General features: G+C 47.9%; 2 protein-coding genes across 7 annotated transcripts in view; one reads left to right on the forward strand and one right to left on the reverse strand.

Moving 5' to 3' along the window:
- Positions 1 to 8,479, forward strand: part of MGAT4B (alpha-1,3-mannosyl-glycoprotein 4-beta-N-acetylglucosaminyltransferase B) — a 47,886-nt gene extending 39,407 nt beyond the window's left edge. For 4 of the 6 annotated variants that reach the window (XM_031953830.1, XM_031953828.1, XM_031953829.1 and 1 more), the window contains 7 exons: positions 894 to 1,001; positions 2,343 to 2,468; positions 6,138 to 6,331; positions 6,771 to 6,849; positions 6,994 to 7,081; positions 7,526 to 7,638; positions 7,733 to 8,479. In XM_031953830.1, the coding sequence (XP_031809690.1) occupies positions 894 to 1,001; positions 2,343 to 2,468; positions 6,138 to 6,331; positions 6,771 to 6,849; positions 6,994 to 7,081; positions 7,526 to 7,638; positions 7,733 to 7,756 (732 nt within the window). In that variant the 3' untranslated portion in view covers positions 7,757 to 8,479. The remainder of the gene's footprint in view (positions 1 to 893; positions 1,002 to 2,342; positions 2,469 to 6,137; positions 6,332 to 6,770; positions 6,850 to 6,993; positions 7,082 to 7,525; positions 7,639 to 7,732) is intronic. The other 2 variants (XM_031953831.1, XM_031953832.1) reach the window with 1 other exon arrangement.
- Positions 8,447 to 10,982, reverse strand: LTC4S (leukotriene C4 synthase). The gene is made up of 5 exons (XM_031953834.1): positions 10,865 to 10,982; positions 9,599 to 9,698; positions 9,085 to 9,155; positions 8,833 to 8,914; positions 8,447 to 8,751 (listed from the first exon to the last, which is right to left on the reverse strand). Exons 1-5 carry the CDS (start codon positions 10,929 to 10,931, stop codon positions 8,610 to 8,612), a joined length of 462 nt encoding a protein of 153 aa, XP_031809694.1. The 5' UTR covers positions 10,932 to 10,982; the 3' UTR covers positions 8,447 to 8,609.
- Positions 10,983 to 19,540: the final 8,558 nt, after the last annotated feature.

Here is a 19,540-nt window from a genome sequence, read left to right on the forward strand (position 1 = left end):
TGAGTTGGGGCTGTCCCAGCCTCTGCCATCCCAGAAGCGGGGGCGGGTCAGGTTTCCCCAAAGGAAGGCCTGGGAAATGCTGAGCTCACCCCCACTGTGGGGACGGTGTGTACAGAGCCGCCTGGGAGGTTACCTAGTTCTGCTCGGCTGCTGTAACCTTCGGCTTCTGCCACCCCCTCCATCGATCTGTTTGCCCGCTCTGTCTGTGTGACTTGCCTTCCTCCTGACCTGTCCCTTCTGTTTGTCCCCTGCTCGTGTCCGCCTGTCCTGTGTCTGTCTCCTCCCCGGCCACTCTTCTTTCCCGCCTTCCAGGTCTGTGCTGTCCGTCCGTCTGCTCACCCGTTCCCTCTGTTGTCCAGCCGCTCGGCCCCCACAGCTTGTTGTCCCCATCGCCCACCCCCTTGCTCTGTTTAACTGCGTATCCAGCCCAGCCCCACATTTTTCACGAGGCAGTATGGCCTCATGGGGACGGGGGCTCCCCGCTCCTCCCAAGAAAGATCAAGGGGTCTCCAGCCCTGCTTTTGATGGTGACAAGCTGTGTGAGCCTACCAGAGACTTTGTTTTCTCACCCTAAAAATACAGTACCTGTCACATCTACTTCAGAGAGCTGTTGTGGGGGTTAAACATGATAACGTGTAAGGTGTTTTATGAGCTTTAAATCGCTGTAGAATTGTTGGTTATTGCTACCAGTACTGTAGCTGTTATTGCTCCTGCTGTGGCAGCTGTCATCGCCACCTCCACAGCACCATTCCCCTTTCACCTCCACGACACCAGCCCCCCATCTCCGTGGCACCAGCCCCCCCTTCCTGCCCGCCTGCTCTGGTTCATCCAGCCCTCCCCTCCATCTCTCCCCCCTCCTGGCTGGGGTTGACTTTCCCTCTCTCTCTGTCCAGAAGCACTGCGATCGACAGAAGGCCAATCTTCGCATCCGCTTCAAGCCCTCGCTTTTCCAGCACGTGGGCACCCATTCCTCTCTGGCTGGGAAGATCCAGAAACTCAAGGTACACCTTTGCCTTTCCTCCGTGGTAACTCTTGCCTCCTTCCCCTTCGTTCCGTCCGTTCGGCCCCAGAGGCAGGAAGCCCAGTGGGTGGCGGGACGGAAAGGAGCCCCGTTTCAGCAGGACGTGGGGTACAATAGGGGCGAGGATTTTTGGGTCATAGGCGTGTTGTGGCCAGACCTGTATGTCTGAAAGAGGGGCCCGGCCAGGGTGAGAAGGGGTGTTGCAGCCCCTGGGCAGTGGTGAGGAGGGGGTTTAACGTTGGTGGCAGACACGGATCCATATGTCAGAGAGGGACATTTCCCAGGAGGCTTTGGGGTTCCCCTGGGGTCACAGTGCTGAAAGCTCATTCGTTCAACCAGCATCCACCTTCTCTGACATGGTCTCCCGCCCACTTTGAGTGCAGGCTCCAAGGGGAAGGGAGTGGGAGTGTTGGAGAGACCCAGTCTCTAACCCTGGTAGCTGTGTGGCCTTAGGCAGCTGCCCCCTACTCCGGGTTTGTTTTCTTGTCAATAAGATGAGTGGTCCCTGAGTCCTTTGCTGGGACTTAAGAGAGAATGGCAGGACTTGTCCTGGGGCTGCCCCCACGCGTCCCGTCCCACACAGGGCCGGGCCTGCCTTCTGGTTGTCCGCAGTCTCCCGAGTGTCTCCAGTTAACCCTGGTGGGAGCACGGCAGCTCTAAGGCCTGGCTCACCCCCGGTGGTGGTGGGGGAAGGGACTATGGACACCGAGCGCCGGCTCAGCCAATAAGGGGTGGGATTCCAGAGAAGGAAAGAGCCGGAGCTCACACACTCCCGCCCGCCAGGTTAGCCAAGACCCCTGTGGGAGAGGCCAGGGAGGCTCCTCTCTGCCATGGGCCGTGAATGGGCTTTCCTGTTCTGCTGGAGAGATCACGCCCTCTGACCCGGAGAGCTCACTCCCAGCCCTGGACATCCCCCAGGGAAATTGTTGATGGCAGAAAAGAGCCGTGTGCACAAACTGACCTTGGCTGCAGAGTGGTTAGAGAACGTGGATGGCTAGTGGGGGATGATGGGGCATGGTGATGCCACAAAGAAGCAGCAACATAAAGAACTCAGAGAAACCGAGGAAGACATCCATGAAGTCATGGACATACACAAAGAAGGAACTAAGAGCGTGCTCAGGGATGCGGAAATAATAAGTAAAACTGATGGGCAGAGGCAGCAAACTCCGGGTCAGACTCAGCAGTCGGTGTCAGGAACACATTCAGTTACAGGACACCTCACTCCTTTATGTTAATAATTGATAAACTGACTTCTGGGCCATGTGTTTGTTGGGAAGTGTGTGTTGTGTCAACAACTTGTATCGATCATTTTTTTTTAAAGCACAAAAAGGGACTGAGACTTTGCCTATCTACCCTGCGAGACTGCCCAAAGAATGGCCACCCAGCCCCTGCGGCTGGATTCATCAATCCCACCCACTCCTTCCCCGATCTTTCATTTCGCAAGAAGGTAAATAATAGGGAGCTAGCCTTCTTCTGGCATTACATTGGCTCTGCAGTGAGGAAAAAACACCGACTGCCCCAAACCCTAGACTTTCTAACTAGCTGCAGGAAGTTGGCTAGTGGTCTTGGGGCAAGGGGGCGAGGTGTTGCAGTCTGGGTGACCACTCCTCCTCTCATTTCCTGGTTCAGTCACTCACATGGGTTTCACAATTGGTCATGAATGTTTGTACATCATCCTTGAAGGTCATTCAGTCCCAACGGTGTCAAATTCAATAGAAATGGATCCCTGCTGGACACATGTTGACTTAAAAAACCACAAATTAACATTTTTATGTATTTTGTTCAACATTTCCCAATTGTGTTTTAATTTGGTGAGGGCACACTTTGAGGCTGTGAGTTTGATACCTCTAAATTCTAATTCAACTTATTTCTAAGCAAAGAATTCTTTACAATTTCCTGCCAAGCAGCTGTCCAGCTTCCTTGGAAAATTCCTGTTTGTGGGAAACTCATCACCCATTATAGGATTGCATTCCACTTTGGGAGAAGACTAGCCTTTTTTATTCAATATTGAACTAATAATTGTCTTTGCAGCTTCTGCCCAGCAATACTTTTTGTGCCTTTTGTAACCGGACTGAACAAATCTATGAACAACCCTTCAGATACTTGAAAATAGCCATCTCCCCTTCTTGCTAAAATCTTTTCTTCTCCAGACTAAAAATCCTTATTTTCTTCAAATGAGCCTTGGATAGCACAGTCTCTAATTTATTCAGTATTCTAGTCATTGTTCTCTGGATTTGAGCCTTAAGATGTGACCCTTAGAATTCTATATTAGAATAGAGAGCTCTAACCACAGTTGAGAACAGCAGAACTATTCACTTCTCTCATCCCAGACACTCATGGTTTGTATCTGAGACTGTCAGACATCCTCAGCAATTGTTAGTAGCTTTTGTAAATCATATGATGGCGTCGCCGTAGAACTGAGGCCGGGATAAGGGTATGAAGGACAGAGTGGATAACACCGGGGCCTGGCGAGGTCTTGGGGTGCCACGCAAAGGCTGCTGAAGTTGGAGGAAGCATAGCAAGTAAGAGAGTGGGCACTTGGCCAAGAATTCTGACTTTTCAGTCCCGGGGACTGGAGTCTGCTGGTAATGAAAGTCAAATAAAACCAAGAAAAGAGCCCCAAGTTTGGTCCCTGGCGAGGTTTTCTGTCCTTTGTGGTGGGTTCTGCTTCTGATACATTTGGTCACTCAGAACCTAGCCCTTCAGTTGGCAGTGCCAGGCGTTAGGGGTAGTGGCTCAATTCTCCAGGAGAGGTGGAGGACTTGGCAGTGCTTGGCTCATGGGAACAGAGGCCTGAGGGTCTTTGTTCACCTTCCCTTACCAAGACTCTGCATTTACAGCAGATGGTCATTTGGGTTCCAGGCTGTGCTGGATTGGGATAGTCACAGATTAGACCCTCTCCAAGGTCTCTCGGACCTCCAGGCTTCAATGGGAAGAGCCACTCTTCCACAGTCAGAAAGGGAGATGGAGGATAGAGTCCTGATCAGGGGAGTTCCAGTCGGCCCGCCTGGCCGGATTGCAGAGTTCAGCCATGAAAGGGAGGAGATAGGAGGCGGTCGGCCATTCATCTCTCTGTACCTTTGTTTCCCCATCAGTTGGGATTGGACGAGGTAACTTCCAGTATTCCTTCTACCTCTTAACTATGATCCCATGACATGACATCAACCATTAACACTCAGATAGCACTTTCAGGTTTGCACATTACCAGTACCTCAATTTATCCTTCTAACAACCTCGGGAGGTAGAGGTCATTATTATCCTCATTTTACAGATGAAGAAACTGAGGCAAACAAGCTAAATGACTCTGAGGAAGGGCTTGAATTCATGTGACTCTGACTCTATGTCCAGCAGCCTATCCACTGCCCCATCTAACTGCTTATAGATCAAAGATGAATTCTGTATCTTTGGAGAGCATATAAAGCAATGGCGGCTGGCCAGGGCTCTCACTGGGGAAACATTTGGGTGAATAAAAGCTCATTTGGATTCTTTTGCATGAATCCTTGAGTTCCTCTTCTGTGGATGTTGATCTCCTGATCTCAGCAGCAGCCTGGGCCGGGTGCTGTCGTCCTCTCTGGTTTCTGTTCATCTGTGGTGTGAACTGCAAGTCCCGACATTTCCCTGGCGCAGGAGCAGCAGCTGCGCTGTACTGGGTGGGGGACACGGGCGGGGCCGAGTGGATGGGGAGGTCTCTGTCAGGCCGCCATTATGGGCCCAGCCTGAGGGAGCAGGCCCCCCGGGTCCCTGGCCAGGAGGGCTGGGGTGTGGTCAGTGCCCACGCTCCCGACGCCAGCCCTGGCCAGAACGACGAGGCCTGGCCTCCCTCGCCTAGCCGCCCTCCACGCGGTCGCTACGCGGATATTGCTGGTGACCAGTCCGACCGCGCCATGCCCCAGAAAGCCCGGGGGTGCCCCTCATTGCTGCCGGAGTCGTTTTTCTCTGGTTTCACAGTCGAGGTTGAGCCTCTGCCCAGAATGAAGATACCAAACTCTTCCTCAGAGCGGGCCCACCTGGTGTTCTCCTCACAGAAGATCCCATCTCTGCTCTCCACACTTGGGATGCCCTTCTCTCCTTCCTTCTTGGAACGCTAGCCTTGAGTTCTATTCCAGGCTCAGCTCAGAGCACCCCCTTCAAGAACCCTTCATTTAAACAGAAATTATTGGTGTCTCTTATTTTTATACCATCTGCATCTCCCCCTGTTTTTCCTTCTCTGTCCTCCTAAGAAAGTCATCTCTACTAACAAAGAATTTAAATCAAAATAAATAAATAAATATAATCTTGAAGCAGCTAAGTGGCCCAGTGGTTAGAGCACCAGGAGCTGAATTCAAATCTGGCTTCAGACACTTAACACTTCCTGGCTGTGTGACCCTGGGCAAGTCACTTAACCCTCTGAGAGTGAGTGTGGGGAGGGGGAGAGACGGGGAGAGACAGAGACAAAGAGAGAGAAAGGGATACAGAGACACACAAACAGGGTAGGGAAAGAGGGAGAAAGAGAATCAGAGAAACTACACACACACACACACACACAAATACACAGCGGGGAAGGAAGAGGAAGAGAAGCACAGAGAAAGAGGAGATCCAGCAAAACCAATCACAGCATCAGAAAATTAGTAATATTCAATATTCCGCACTTCTGTAAAGGAGTCTGGGAGCGGGCAGGCGTTCTCTCAGGCTTTTCTGGTTCCCCCAAGTGGTGAGTGCTCCCCCATCACGCAACTTCACGTTTTGTGACTGTCCTGTTGTTTTCTTACCTGAACACATGATGGGGGTCAAGAGAGACGCCTTGTTTTTCTCTCTGTCTCCCAGAACCTAGTGCGGTGCCTAACAGAATGAATGGTGACTAGGTGCTTGTTGACTGATAGAGAGACCCTTTGAGGTCTGGCTGAACCTTAAGGACTGCCTCTCAAGTGGGGGCTGCATCCGCTAAGTGTACTGGAACATCCGAGAGGGCAGGGGTCAGCAGTTGCAGAGGGAGGCCTGAGGGACACTGTTGGCCAGAGTGGCCGAGATGTCTGGGGCGCCCCACCCCTTCCCCAGGGAGGCCCTCTGTGCAGCGGCTTCTTTCCAGTCTGGGGCACCTCAGGTTCCCCCCTCACCCCATGCTTGTGCTTGTGTCCAGGACAAGGATTTTGGTAAACACGCCCTGAGGAAGGAGCACATGAACCCCCCCGCTGAGGTCAGCACCAGCCTCAAGACGTACCAGCATTTCACCTTGGAGAAGGCCTATCTGCGGGAAGACTTCTTCTGGGCCTTCACTCCCATAGCCGGGGACTTCATCCGCTTCAGATTCTTCCAGCCTCTGCGCCTAGAGCGGTCAGTGCCCCCCACCCCCTCCTGGGCATCCCCCATCATCATCTCCAGCCACCTTTACTGAGCCTCTGACCCTTGTGGAGCTAACCCCGGACTTTGTCGTAGTGAAACGGGCCCCGGAGATAGAGACTTTCCCCTCATCTGTCTCTTTGTCCATGTCTCTCCCTCCCTCCCTTCCTCCTTTCCCTCTGTCTCTCTGTCTCTCTTTTCTCACTGTGTGTCAGTATCTCTGTCTGTCTCTGTCTCTCTCTGTCTCTGTCTCTCTCTTTTCTCACTGTGTCAGTATTTCTGTCTCTCTCTCTCTGTCTCTGTCTCTCTGTCTCTCTCTTTTCTCACTGTCAGTATCTCTGTCTCTGTCTCTCTCTCTCTCTCTCTGTCTCTCTGTCTCTTTCTGTCTCTGATGCCTCTGACTTTACAAATAACATGAGTCTTGGTCAAACAGGTTTTTCTTCCGGAGCGGGAACATTGAGCACCCACAGGATAAGCTGTTCAACACCACGGTGGAGGTGCTGCCCTTTGACGTGAGTGCTGTGGCCTCCCAGCCAGGAGGGAGGGGACTCTGTAGCTTGGGGGGGCGCCCGGACCGATTGCCCCGGGGCCTTGTGCCCCTGCCTGTCTCCCTGGCTCCTCCGTCGTGACCCGCTGCTCCCTGTTCTTGCCCCCAGAACCCCCAGTCAGACAAGGAGGCCCTGCAGGAGGGCCGAGGGGCCACGCTCAGGTATCCCCGGACCCCAGACGGCTATCTCCAGATCGGTGAGTAGGCCCGAGCCAGGACAATGAACATGGGCAGGGGGAAACTCTCCCCTGTCTTTCACCTAGACAGCAGTAGGTGGAGCACTGGATGTGAAATAAGGAAGAGCTGAATTCAAATCCAGCCCCAGATATTCGCTAGCTGAGGGGCCCTGGTCCAACCACTTCCCTGCTGGCTGCCTCAGTTTCCTCATCTACAAAATGGAGTTAATGACAGCATCCCGCCACCCCTGGGGTGGTGAGGGTCAATGAGCCCTTTGCAATGTGCTCTGCAGACCTAGCACCAATATATATACAGGCTGGCTGCTCTTACTCATTTGATTTTGGGGAAGGACTGGCTGCCGTGCTGGGGGGCCGGTTCTCCCTGCCTTGGCCGGGCCCTTTGGGAGGCAGCCAGGTGGGGTGGGGCCTTAGGGACATCCACGACGGATCTGTGCCCTCCTCCAGGTTCCTTCTCCAAGGGCGTGGCTGAGGGCGAGGTGGACCCAGCCTTCGGGCCCCTGGAAGCTGTCCGGCTGTCTATCCAGACTGACTCCCCAGTGTGGGTCATCCTGAGCGAGGTAAGGCCTTCCTCTCCCGCTGGGCACGTCTGGGAGGGGAGGGTCCCAGGGTGGCCCTGATGCGGGGACACCCCGACCTGCTCTCTCTTTCCAGATTTTCCTAAAGAAGGCTGACTAAGCTCTGGAGGGCAGAGGGAGCAGAACTTTCAGCTGCCATGTCCCATCCTGCCCCGGTGCCTCCCCCATCATCCTGTGGGGAGCCTGTGCCCTTGCTTCAGAGCCCAGCAGGGCACGAGATCTGGAGGTGACAGGACCAAAGACAGCCCCGGGGGCAGAGGGAGGATGGGGGAGGTCTCTTGGGGGCCTCCCTTTCTCCAAAGCCTGTGGTAAAGTGGAACTGAGGTGACACATGGGGCTGGTGGGGTCAGGGGTCCTGGAGAGGGGGCGAGCCCCGTGGCCCTGAGGCCGTCCATCATTCTGCCCATCAGCCTGATGTGGGCGGGCCCCACAGGGGTCTCCAGTCCTAGGGAGCTGGTGCTATCTCCTGGGCTGGGCCGGGCCTGGCTGGGCCAGACGGGTGGGGCCCTGGGACAGTTGAGGATACCTGCCCTTCATCCCTTCCTCACAATGGGGCCAAGGAGCTGGGGATCACCCCGATCCCGTGGGGCGTGATGAGGGGCAGGGATTCCAGGGGACAGGCCTTTCCTGAGGGGCCGCCCAGCCCTGGTCCCTGGGGCGGGATCGGGGGCCTCCCCGGGCTTAGGCGGCCGTACACTGGAATGCATTATACTACTCTAATGTGCTGTGTTTTTTATTATTGGATACATTTGATTTTTTCACGTATGTCGATATATAATTATATAAAACGTGAATTGTAATAAAAGTTTAATTCTGTTTCAAACCTTGGGGGGAGTGTGCATCCCCTTCCCCCTCCCTTGGGACCCCACGCTGTGCCTCTGTCCCCGAGCCCTGACGGGCCCCCCAAGCCAGCATCCTCCCTCCTCAGCGTCCCTTCGGGCCGCTCCCCCCGCCTATCTCGTCGTCATCAGCCACTGCAGCTTCCTCAGGACGGGGGTCTTCAGGGAGACCGGAAGGAAGTGGGAGACCAGGCCAAGCACAGCCAGAGCTATCAGCAGCCAGAGCACACGGGCGCTGAAGTACAGGGGGCCCAGCCTGGGGAGGAGGGGGGGGGTCAGCCCAAGGATGGAGCCCTCAGGCCCTGCCTCTTCCTCCCCGCCCCCAGCCCTTGCTCACCTCCCCTGAGCCGAGGCAGCGTAGCCGTGGAAGTATCTGTAACGGGCACCTAAGTAGAGGAGGCCGCAGGCAGCTGCCGTCCCTGCCCAGAGAAGGGGCGACAGCTTTTCAGGCCCCTGGCAGAGAGCAGGGGGTGCCGGGAGCCCGGGCCCGGGGCACCCTCTGCCCCTCACCGGGGGCTCTTTGGCTTGGAGAGGGCCGGGCTCTGGCCACCTCTGCTGCCCCAGGGAGGGTGTCTCATAGCCCCCGTACCTTGATGGAAGAAGACTCCGGAGACCCAGAGGATGGCCAGGAAGAGGGGGAAGTACTCTGTGCAGTTGGCCCTGTGGGGGGGTGGGGGAAGGAAGAGAAAGAGACAGAACTGAGCCCTCCTTCCACCTCCCACCCGAGACCCCCTCTCCCCGCCCGAGGTCTTTGTTAGGGAAGTGAAGGGGACTTGGGAAGCAGCTGTCACTCCTGGGGGGGAGGGGGGGCGGTGAACGGGACGCAGTCTTTCAGGGTATAAGGGAAGGAGTTCTGGGCTGGGAGCCAAGGGAGCTTTTTCTCTTGGTGGTCTTTGGGGCTGTGAAGTCGGGGTGGGGGAAGGCTCAAGCCCTGGGGCTTCCTCCCCCTTCCTGAGCGGTGAGATAAGCAAGTCAGGGCAGGGTGGGGTGCACCAGGGGCATGGCTTTGTGCCCCCCTTCCCCTCTGACCCCGAAGACCAGGAGTGTGGAGAGGAAGGCTAGGGCCATCTTCCCTGGTTGTGTCCTGGGCCCTGGGGTCTTACTGAGCTCGGAAGACTCTCTCAAACTCAGGGGGGCCAGAGGTGGCGGGGGGTGAGACCCTGTATCTCCTCCTCGCTATGATCACCTGCCAGGAGAAATAGGCTGAGGGGGAGAGGAAGAGAACTGGTCAGTTTTCCACCCCACCCCCACCCCCACCCCCGGACCTGGCGGCTCTCAGCCTTGCCACCAGCTCTCTGGCCGCGGGGAGAGAAGCGGGCTTTCTGTCCTGGAGGTGTCATTCATCATCTCTCAGTGTAAAGTGGGCTCTGTGGTACTTCTGCTTTCTGGAGAAAAGCTTGCGCAATGGTACAGATAAGAGCTGCTCTTACTGCATCTAATCAAGCTATCTTGGGGTCTCCGCTGCCACCCCCGCCACCCCCTGCCCGCAAACAATGGAGAGCCTTCCTGAGGATCCACAAGCCCTTTCCTGATGATACCTAGGTTTAAAAGCACTGGGCACCCCCTTCCCCTCCAGGTAAGCTCAGAAGTCTGCACTTTGCCCTTCATTTGGTTTGCAAATATTTGCTGGGCCGGAACACCTGCCACCTGCCATGTTTGGAGATGCTTCGGCAACATGGATTTCAGCCTGGGGCTGTGGGGGGGGGGGTTCCCGATTCCTTCCACTATAAGGAAGTCTCTAAGGTCTCTCCCCGTTCTGAAACTCCTTGGGGAACTGAAGATTTCTCTCCTTCGGGTGCATTTAGAACACCCTCAGTATCACGAATGGCAAAGGGACAGGAGGCAAGAGGACCCCCCTGGATTCAAATCCTGCCTCTGACAGAGCAGCAAGTCAGGCTCAGGAGAATCACACAAGAGAGCATCCTCCCTGAGAATGCCCTGGGACCAGGGTCTCGGGACCAGCGCCCCTTCCCAGCAGCCCCAAGAAAACAAAGAACAAAGACCAGCCCCATTCAGGGAGGAGATGGCTGCTCTTGCCCCAGCACTATGTTGGGACCATCCTTCCTCCCCACCCATGGCACCAGACCTTGGAGGCTCTGAATGAGGCTCAAACCAAAAGGGGAACTGAATCAGACTGAAGTTCTTGCGGCTCAGACAGCTGTGAGCCCCCTCCCCGGCTGCAGAAGCATCCCCAGCCCTTCCAAGTGATTTGCAGCCTTCTCTCCTGCAGGAGGCTCTGGGGGGGCTCCCTCCCCATGGCGGCCCTGGCCTGCCCCCCGCATGGGGGAAGCTGGCTCTGGCAGAGTTCTGCAGCCCGTCCTCCCTGGACTTGTGGGAAGCGGAGCTGGACCTTGGGGCCGGGGCCTTACCTTGGAGCAGTACTCCACAGAGGGTGACTGTGGCCAGCAGGGCCACTTCCTCCCGGACCCCGTGCATAGTGGCAGCGGGGGAGAGCCTGGTTCTCTGCTGCCCTCCTGGCAGCTGGTTCTTAAGGACCAGCAGGGCTCCACCCAGCCATCTCTGCTCTCCACCCCCGGCACACGTTTCATCATGGAACTAACCACCCATTCCTGTCCCTTCCTCCCCCTCCCATCTCCCTCAGAACCCCCGGCTCTGCCATCCTGGGGAGAGTTTGAGGGAGGACAGAAGTTGGGACCCGCTCCCCTGGGTCTGGCTCCAAGCAGACAACTCTACAGAGTAAGCCCTTAACATGGGGCTTCCTGGTCGCACCCCTCACCTGGTTGCCTCAAGCCCACAACAGAGGTGGCTCCCCATCCAGCCCCTCCCAGAGCCCCGGCCCTCCCCGGTGACCTGCGCCTGGAACTGCCTCTGGGCGTCAGGCCCCAGACAGACAAGGACCTTCAGGCTTGAGACTTAAGTAAATGTGCAAGATCCAAGTCCCCATCAGAGAGATGGGGCAGCCTCCACCACAAATAAGGAGGCTGCTAGATGGGGGGGGGGGAGAGCACCTTACAGCACCCCATTCCCTCATCCCACTCAGCCCTGGGAAATTTGCCTCAGAAGTGATAAATAGGCAAACTCCTTGGGCGGAGGGCTGTCAGTCATTCCATCAACCATTACTAAAATCCAAGTGCTGGGCATTGTATTATATGCTAGGGCTGGGTGTGCAGTGAACCCAAGCCAAACATGCTTTATTATTATTATTGGGGAGGCAGACCAGGCCAAGTGACTTGTCTAGGGTCACATAGCTAGTCTGGAGCCACATCTGAACTCGGGTCCTCTGACTCCAGGACTGGCGCTTTTTCCACTTTGCCACTAGCTGCCCTCAGTCATTCCTTATCTTTAAAAAAAAAAAAGGAACTTCATTTTGTTTTCAAAATACCTGCAGAGATAGTTTCCAACATTCACCCTTGCAAAATCTTGAGTTCCAAATTCTCTCTTTCTCCCCACTCCCTCCTCTAGGCAACAAGTAGACCAATAATTGTTTAAACACATGCAATTCTTCTAAAGATATTTCCAGTTATCATGCAGCATAAGAAAAATCAGATCAAAAAGGAAAAAAATAAGAAAAAAAAGCAAAAAATAAAAAAGATGAAAATACTATGTTGTGATCCACATTCAGTCCCCATAACTCTCTCTGGGTGCAAATGGCTCTCTTCAACACAAGGCTATTGGAATTGGCCTGAATCACCTCATTGTTTTGAGCCAAGGCCATCACAGCTGATCAGAGGAATTGAAAACACCTCTGCCTGCAAGGACACCCCTTCCATCATTATTTGTGTGCTGCCTACTGTTAACCCTCTAACAAGCTCCCACCATCTCTTTCTCTTCTTCCCTCTATTATGTAATCACAGGTGGCTGTGCCCTTTGTATACAAACTTCCCTTCATTCCTTTATCTTTCAGTTTTCCTTCTACTAGAACGAGGTCTGGTTTCCTCAGATAATTAGTCAGTACACATGACCATGTTCTCCAACACTGTGGTATCTTCTTTTCCCCTTCACACAATTCATATTCCTGGAGGGAGAATCAGAATATACTCTCCTTGGTCACTTCCAGGTTGTCCTTACTCAGCAGTCTGTCCTGTGAAGTACCAAAAAATTAAAGTTTTCCATTCAATTCACATCCCGGTGACTGTTCTGTACTATCCTCTTCTCCTTTTCCCAAGAGGTTCAATATCTAGCTCACAGTCTCCCTCTCCTAATCCAGTTCCTGCTAGGAGACCTCCACGTTACAATGATGTTGCTTCAAGCTCCCTAACCTTAATTTTTAGGCCTTCTCTTTTATTCAAACCCAGCCACACATAAATATTTCCTAGACCTCACCATTAACCACAAGTGTTCCATTTCTTTCATCCAAAATTCTGACATTTCTCTACTATATTGTAACGTCCTATCATTCCACTTCTCCCTCTGCTTACTCTTAAACCTCTCCTCTGACTATACTTTTCTCCTTACCAATTCAGCCTCAAATCCCTGATTTGTCTTAACACTGCTCATCCCTTGTCAAGCCTCAGCCCAAAATTCCTCCTCCGATCTGATCCCTCTGCTTTTGGGCTGCTCTGGAAGAAGTCATATAACTGGGCCAATTGAGTATATTATAAACTTATGTTATCCAACTTCAGTTGGGTCCTCCTTGAAGCAATGAATCCGTTTATTTCTCCCTAATAATTGAATCCCTGTTTCTTTCCCTATAGAAGCTATTGCAAATCTTTTTTATCTTCCTTAAGCCTCCCCAAATCCCTCCCTTCCTCTCTCTCTGTCTCTTTCTTCTATCTCTCCCTTCTCTCCCTCTCTGTTTACTCTCTCTCTCTATCGCTATCTCTCTCTCTCTCTCTCCCCCCTCACTTTCTCTTTATTACTGTCTTCTCTCTATCCCTCCCTTCTTTCCCTGTTTCCTCTACTCTGTGCCTCTCTCTCCCTCTCTCTTACTACCTTTTCTCTATCCCTCCCTTCTTTCCCTGTATCTTCTACTCTGTCTCTCTGCCTGCCTGCCTGCCTCTCTCTCTCTCTTTCTTACTGTTTTCTCTCTATCCTTCCCTTCTCTCCCTGTATCCTCTACTCTCTGTCTTGCTGTCTATTTGTATCTCCCTCTCTCTTTTCCTCTCTTCTCTCTCCATTCCTCCCTTTTCTCCTTCTCTGTCTCCTTTCTTCTCCCTGTCTCTGTTTTTCTGTCTCTCCTAGTTTCTGTCTCCACCTCTCCTCTCTCTGTCTCTTCTTTCCTTTCCTCCAGTTTCTTTACCAATGCCATTCTTTGAACATGTGCTTTTCCTCCCAATCCCTTCCACTTCCCTTTTTTTTTAAATTTATTCTTAACCTAACAACCACCAAATAAAATGAAAATTTCCATATACACAGTAAAACAGAAAAAGGATCACCACATACTTTTCAAAGCTGTCCTTCCTGTCTGTGCTTCTTTGTATAAAATGCCTCTTTTCCTTTTCATTTCTTTTCTTCTTTCCTTTCATTAAAAAAAAAAAAAAAAAAAAAGTTACTCTGTCCCTGTTCCTCTTTTCTCTCCCACTAGCACTCCTCCCCACACACTGGAAAAAGAAAAAAGAGAGTCCTTGAAAGACATATGCATAGTCAAAACAAATTCCCACATTGTTTCCCCCAAGATTATGTTTTATTCTCTGTCTAGAATCCAAAATCTGTCAAGAGATAATAGTCTGTTTCATCATGAGTCCTTTGGTATCATACTTGGCCATGACATTGTTTAGACATCTTACAGGTCCAAATTAATTTGCATAAGCTTCTCCTCCTTGGTGGAGATAATTGGTTTCTTGATCCTCTGGGCTGGGTTGGTGAATGATCAGGGAGATGACTTAGACTTCTGGCATCTTGATTGAGAGAGAAGACATTTCTTCATATCACAGATGCTCTGCAAGAAGTTCATGAAGGATTCAAAACCATAAATAAGCATTGTATGTAATGAGGATAAATTGGAACCATTTTCAATAAAAATCAGGAGTGAAACAAGGTTGCCCACTCTCACTGTTACTATTCAATATTGTATTAGAAATTCTAGCTTTGGAAATAAGAAATGAAAAAGAGATTAAAGGTAGAATAGGTAATGAGGAAACCAAATTATCACTCTTTGCAGATGATATGATAGTGTACTTAGAGAATCAACTAAAAAGCTATTCGAAATAATCCACAACTTTGGCAACATTGCAGGTTACAAAATAAATCCTCAGCATTTTTATATGTCACTAACAAAAATCCAACAGCAAGAGATACAAAGAGAAATTCCATTTAAAATAACTATCGATGGTATAAAATATTTGGGAATGTATCTGCCAAAGGAAAGTCAGGAACTATATGGGCAAAACTACAAAACACTTTATGTGGGGATTGAGTTAACACCCTGGATACTTTAGAATCAGCCAGAGTCAGGCTAAGCAAAAATCCTTGGTCTTTATTTTTGGTTGAAATGAGAAGAATGGACACAGAAATCTCCTCTTCCTCATTCCCCCAGGACTCGCTTGTCTTACTCCCTCTCTATACTCCAAAATCTCTCTATACACCAGCAGATCAAGCCAGCACAGAATAATGGGGTGGGTCATTTTCCAAGCATATGCTAATAGAGTATTGTCCAATAAGTAATTAGCTTTAAGTGCTTGGCTGTCCAAGTGCATCTGCTCAGTTTCAGTCCATTACAACTTTCCACACAAATAAGGTCAGATCTAACCAACTGGAAAAATATTAAGTGCTTTTGGATAGGTTGAGTGAATATAATAAAGATGACAATACTACCTAAACTAATGTATTTATTTAGTGCTATGCCAATCAAACTCCCAAGAAACTATTTTACTGAACTAGAAAAAATAACAAAATTCATCTGGAAGAACAAAATGTCAAGAATTTCAAGGGAACTAATGAAAAAAAATCAAATGAAGGTGGCCTAGCTGTCCCTGATCTAAAATTATTATAAAGCAGCAGTCACCAAAACCATTTGGTATTGGCTAAGAAATAGATTAGTTGATCAGTGGAATGGGTTAGATTCACAGGACAAAATAGTCAATAAATATAGCAATCTAGTGTTTGACAAACCCAAGACCCCAACTTTTGAAATAAGAATTCACTATTTGACAAAAACTGCTGGGAAAATTAGAAATTAGGCATTGACCCACACTTGACACCATATACCAAAATAAGGTCAAAATGGGTTCATGATTTAGACATAAAGAATGATACTATAAATAAACTATAAGAACATAGGATAGTTTACCTCTCAAACCTGTGGAGGAGGAAGGAATTTGTGACCAAGAACTAGAGGTCATTATTGATCACAAAAAGAAAATTTTGATTATATTAAGTTAAAAAGTTTTTGTAACAAACGCAGACAAGATTAGAAGGGAAGCAATAAACTGGGAAAACAGTTTTACATTCAAAGGTTCTGATAAAGGCCTCATTTCCAAAATATATAGAGAACTGACTCTATAAGAAATCAAGCCATTCTCCAATTGATAAATGGTCAAAAGATATGAACAGACAATTCTCAGACAAAGAAATTGAAACTATTTCTAGCCATATGAAGATATGCTCCAAATCACTATTGATGAGCGAAATGTAAATTAAGACAACTCTTAGATACCACTACACACCTGTCTGATTGGCTAGAATGACAGGGAAAGATAATGCAGAATGTTGGGGGGGATACGGGAAAACTGGGACACTGATACATTGTTGGTGGAATTGTGAATACATCCAGCCATTCTAGAGAGCAACTGGGAACTATGCTCAAAAAGTTATCAAACTGTGCATACCCTTTGACCCAGCAGTGTTACTACTGGGCTTATATCCCAAAGAGATCTTAAAAGAAGGGAAAGGGACCTGTATGTGCCAAAATGTTTGTGGCAGGTCTTTTTGTAGTACCCAGAAACTGGAAACTGAGTGGATGCCCATCAACTGGAGAATGTCTGAATAAATTGTGGTATGTGAATATTATGGACTATTATTGTTCTATAAGAAATGACCAGCAGGATGAATACAGAGAGGCTTGGTGAGACTTACATGAACTGATGCTGAGTGAAATGAGCAGAACCAGGAGATCATTATATACGTCAACAACAATACTGTATGAGGATGTATTCTGATGGACATGGCTTTCTTCAACAATGATATGATTCAAACCAGTTCCAATAGTTCAGTAAAGAAGAAAATCAGCTACATCCAGACAAAGAACTATGGGAAATGAGTGTGGACCCAATATAGCATTTTCAGTCTTTCTGTTATTGTTTGTTTGCATTTTTGTTTCCTTCTCAAGTTTTTTTTTTTTTCTTTCTAGATCCGATTTTCCTTATGCAGCAAGATAACTGTATAAACATGTATACATATATTGTATCTAGGATATACTGTGACATATTTAACATGTAACCTACCATCTAGGGGAGGAGGTAGGGGAAAGGAAGGGAAAATTTGGAACAGAAGGTTTGGCAAAGGTCATTGTTGAAAAATTACTCATGCATATATTTTGTAAATAAAAAGCCATAATAATGAGAAAAAAAAAAAAAAAAGAATAGGAAAAAGCCAGTATATACAGGACCTAAATTTCTATGCTCAGCTTACTACACTAGAGACTTTGGGAAATTTCTTTTTGGATGAAAGTTGGGACTTTTCCTCCTGGTTGAGCTGAAATTTCTCATTCCTACTGATGGGAAAGCTCATTCACATTATGTATTTTCTATATATTCTTATCTATATAACTTCTCTGATTTCTGTTTGTTACTGGCTTGGATAAGTGGGTTTATTTTTTGGTACAAAAGGAGACAAACCTTATATTTTGGGGGCATTCCCTTCATTAAAGAATAGTAACTAAGGGTGAAGTTTGAACCTAAAAATTATTCTCCTAACAATACTTAGGGAGGGGAATAAATGTAATTCTAGCCTAGTACCTCTTCTCTGAAGAGAGCAGAGTGGCCAGTCCCAAGTTCCGGCTCCTTTCATGGCTGGAAACAAAATGTACCTTGGAGATGAGAGATAAGAGAAGACTCTTGGGATGTCTATTCGAGACTGTTTAGCTCACATCTAGATAGACCCATGTGAACATATGTCACTTACATGAACCATACCCCCTACACTTACAATATTATTGTTATTGTTCTGCTCAGTTCCCTCTGCATCAGTCATTCAGTCTTCTCACTTTTTTTGAAACTATTTAATTATTTCTTATGATACAATAATATTCCATTACTTTTTTTTTTTTGATGAGGCAATTGGGGTTAAGTGACTTGGCCAGGGTCACACAGCAGGAAATGTTAAGTGTCTGAGACCAGATTTTAACTCAGGTCCTCCTGACTTCGGGGCTGATGCTCTACATCACTTAGCTGACCCATATTCCATTATGTTTATAGAACAACTTATTTAGTCATTGTCCATTCAATGGGCATCCCTTAGTTTCCAGTTCTTTGCCATTACAGTTGCTATAAATATTTTTGTACACATAAATCCTTTTCTTCTTTGTTTGATCTTTTTGGGGAATAGATCTAGTAGCTGCTGCATCAAAAGTGAATTTCTGGACATAATTCCAAATGGCTTTTCAGAATGTCTGGACCAATTCACAGCTCTATCATACTATATTAGTGTACCTGAAGCTCTTCCAACAATCGTCATTTTAATTTTTTGCCATTTTTGTCCATCTGGTGGCTGTGAAGAGAAATCTCAGTCCTTTAATTTGAATTTCTCTAATTATTAGTGATTTCAAATGTTTTTATATGCCTATGGATAGCTTGGATTTTTTTTCCTTTGAAAACTGTTTGATCATAACCTTAATTATCTATCTATTGGGGAATGACTTTTGTTCATACAAATATGAAATAATTCTTCATATATCTTGGAAATGAGATTTGAATGAGAGAAATTTCCTGCAAGTGTATTTTTCTATTGCCCTTTTCATTTTAAGTGCATAAGAATTTTATAAAAAAGCATTAAGAATTTTATGTAATCAATATTATCCTCTTTATCCCTTTTCCTCTATCCACAGTTCTAAAAGGTAATTTCTTCCTTGCTCCATTAATTTGTTTATGTATAATTTATGTATTCATTTGGAATTTATCTTGGTACAGGATATAAAATCTTGATCTATAACCAATTTCTATCAAACTGCTTTCATTTTCTCATCAGTCTATGTTGAATAATGAATACCTGTCCCAGGAGGTATGATCTTTGGATTTATTCAACATTATGCTGCTGTAGTCATTGACTTTTGTATGTTATGTACCTAATTTGTTCCACTGATTGCCCTCTCTATTTTTAGCCATTATAAGATTATTTTGATAATTACTACTTTTTCAAGACCTGGTAACTGCTAGAATTACTTCCCTGCTTTCAAAATTTTTAAAAATTATTTTTCTTAGATTCTTTATCTCTTATTCCTTCAGATGAATTTCATTATTATTTTTTCTAGTGATACAAAATAATCCTTTGGTACACTGATTGATATGACACTGAAAAGAAAATAATTTAGGTAGCACAGTCAATTTTATTATAATGCTATGACCATTCATGAGCAATTAATATTTCTTTAAAATTTTTAAATAATACATTAATTTTCCAATTCATGCAAAGATAGCTTTCAACATTCACCATTGCAAAACCTTGGGTTCCAAATTTTTCCTTTCTCTCCTCACTGCCCCCTAAGATAGCAACCAATCCAATATAAGTTAAACATAGGCAATTCTTTTAAATGTATTTCCATATTCATCATGCTGCACAAGAAAAATCAAATCAAAAGGGAAAAAAACCCGAGAAAGGAAAAAACACGCAAACAAACAACAACAAAAGTGGAAAATACTATGCTTTGCTCTACATTTAGTCTCCAAAGATCTCTCTCTGGGTGTAGGTGGTACTTTCTATCACGAGTCTTTTGGAATTGCTTTGAATCACTGCATTGTTGAAAAGAGCCAAGTCCATCACAGTTGATTATCACATAATTTTCTTGTTCCTGTGTACAGTATTCTCTTGGTTCTGCTCACTTCACAGAGCATCAGTTCATGTAATTCTCTCAGCTTTTCTGAAATCTGTCTACTCATCATTTTTTATAAAATAATAATATTCCATTACATTCATATATCATAACTTATTCA

The sequence above is a fragment of the Sarcophilus harrisii genome, chromosome 2 (genome assembly GCF_902635505.1).
Source record: "Sarcophilus harrisii chromosome 2, mSarHar1.11, whole genome shotgun sequence".
Classification (NCBI taxonomy): domain Eukaryota; kingdom Metazoa; phylum Chordata; class Mammalia; order Dasyuromorphia; family Dasyuridae; genus Sarcophilus; species Sarcophilus harrisii.

Coding starts and splice junctions, on each gene's coding strand:
- LTC4S (XM_031953834.1), bottom strand. CDS start 10,931: ATGCACGGGGTCCGGGAGGAAGTGGCCCTGCTGGCCACAGTCACCCTC. Junction 9,156..9,598: donor GAGAGAGTCTTCCGAGCTCA/GTAAGACCCCAG, acceptor ACCCCCCCACAG/GGCCAACTGCACAGAGTACT. Junction 8,915..9,084: donor CGGAGTCTTCTTCCATCAAG/GTACGGGGGCTA, acceptor TTCTCTGGGCAG/GGACGGCAGCTGCCTGCGGC.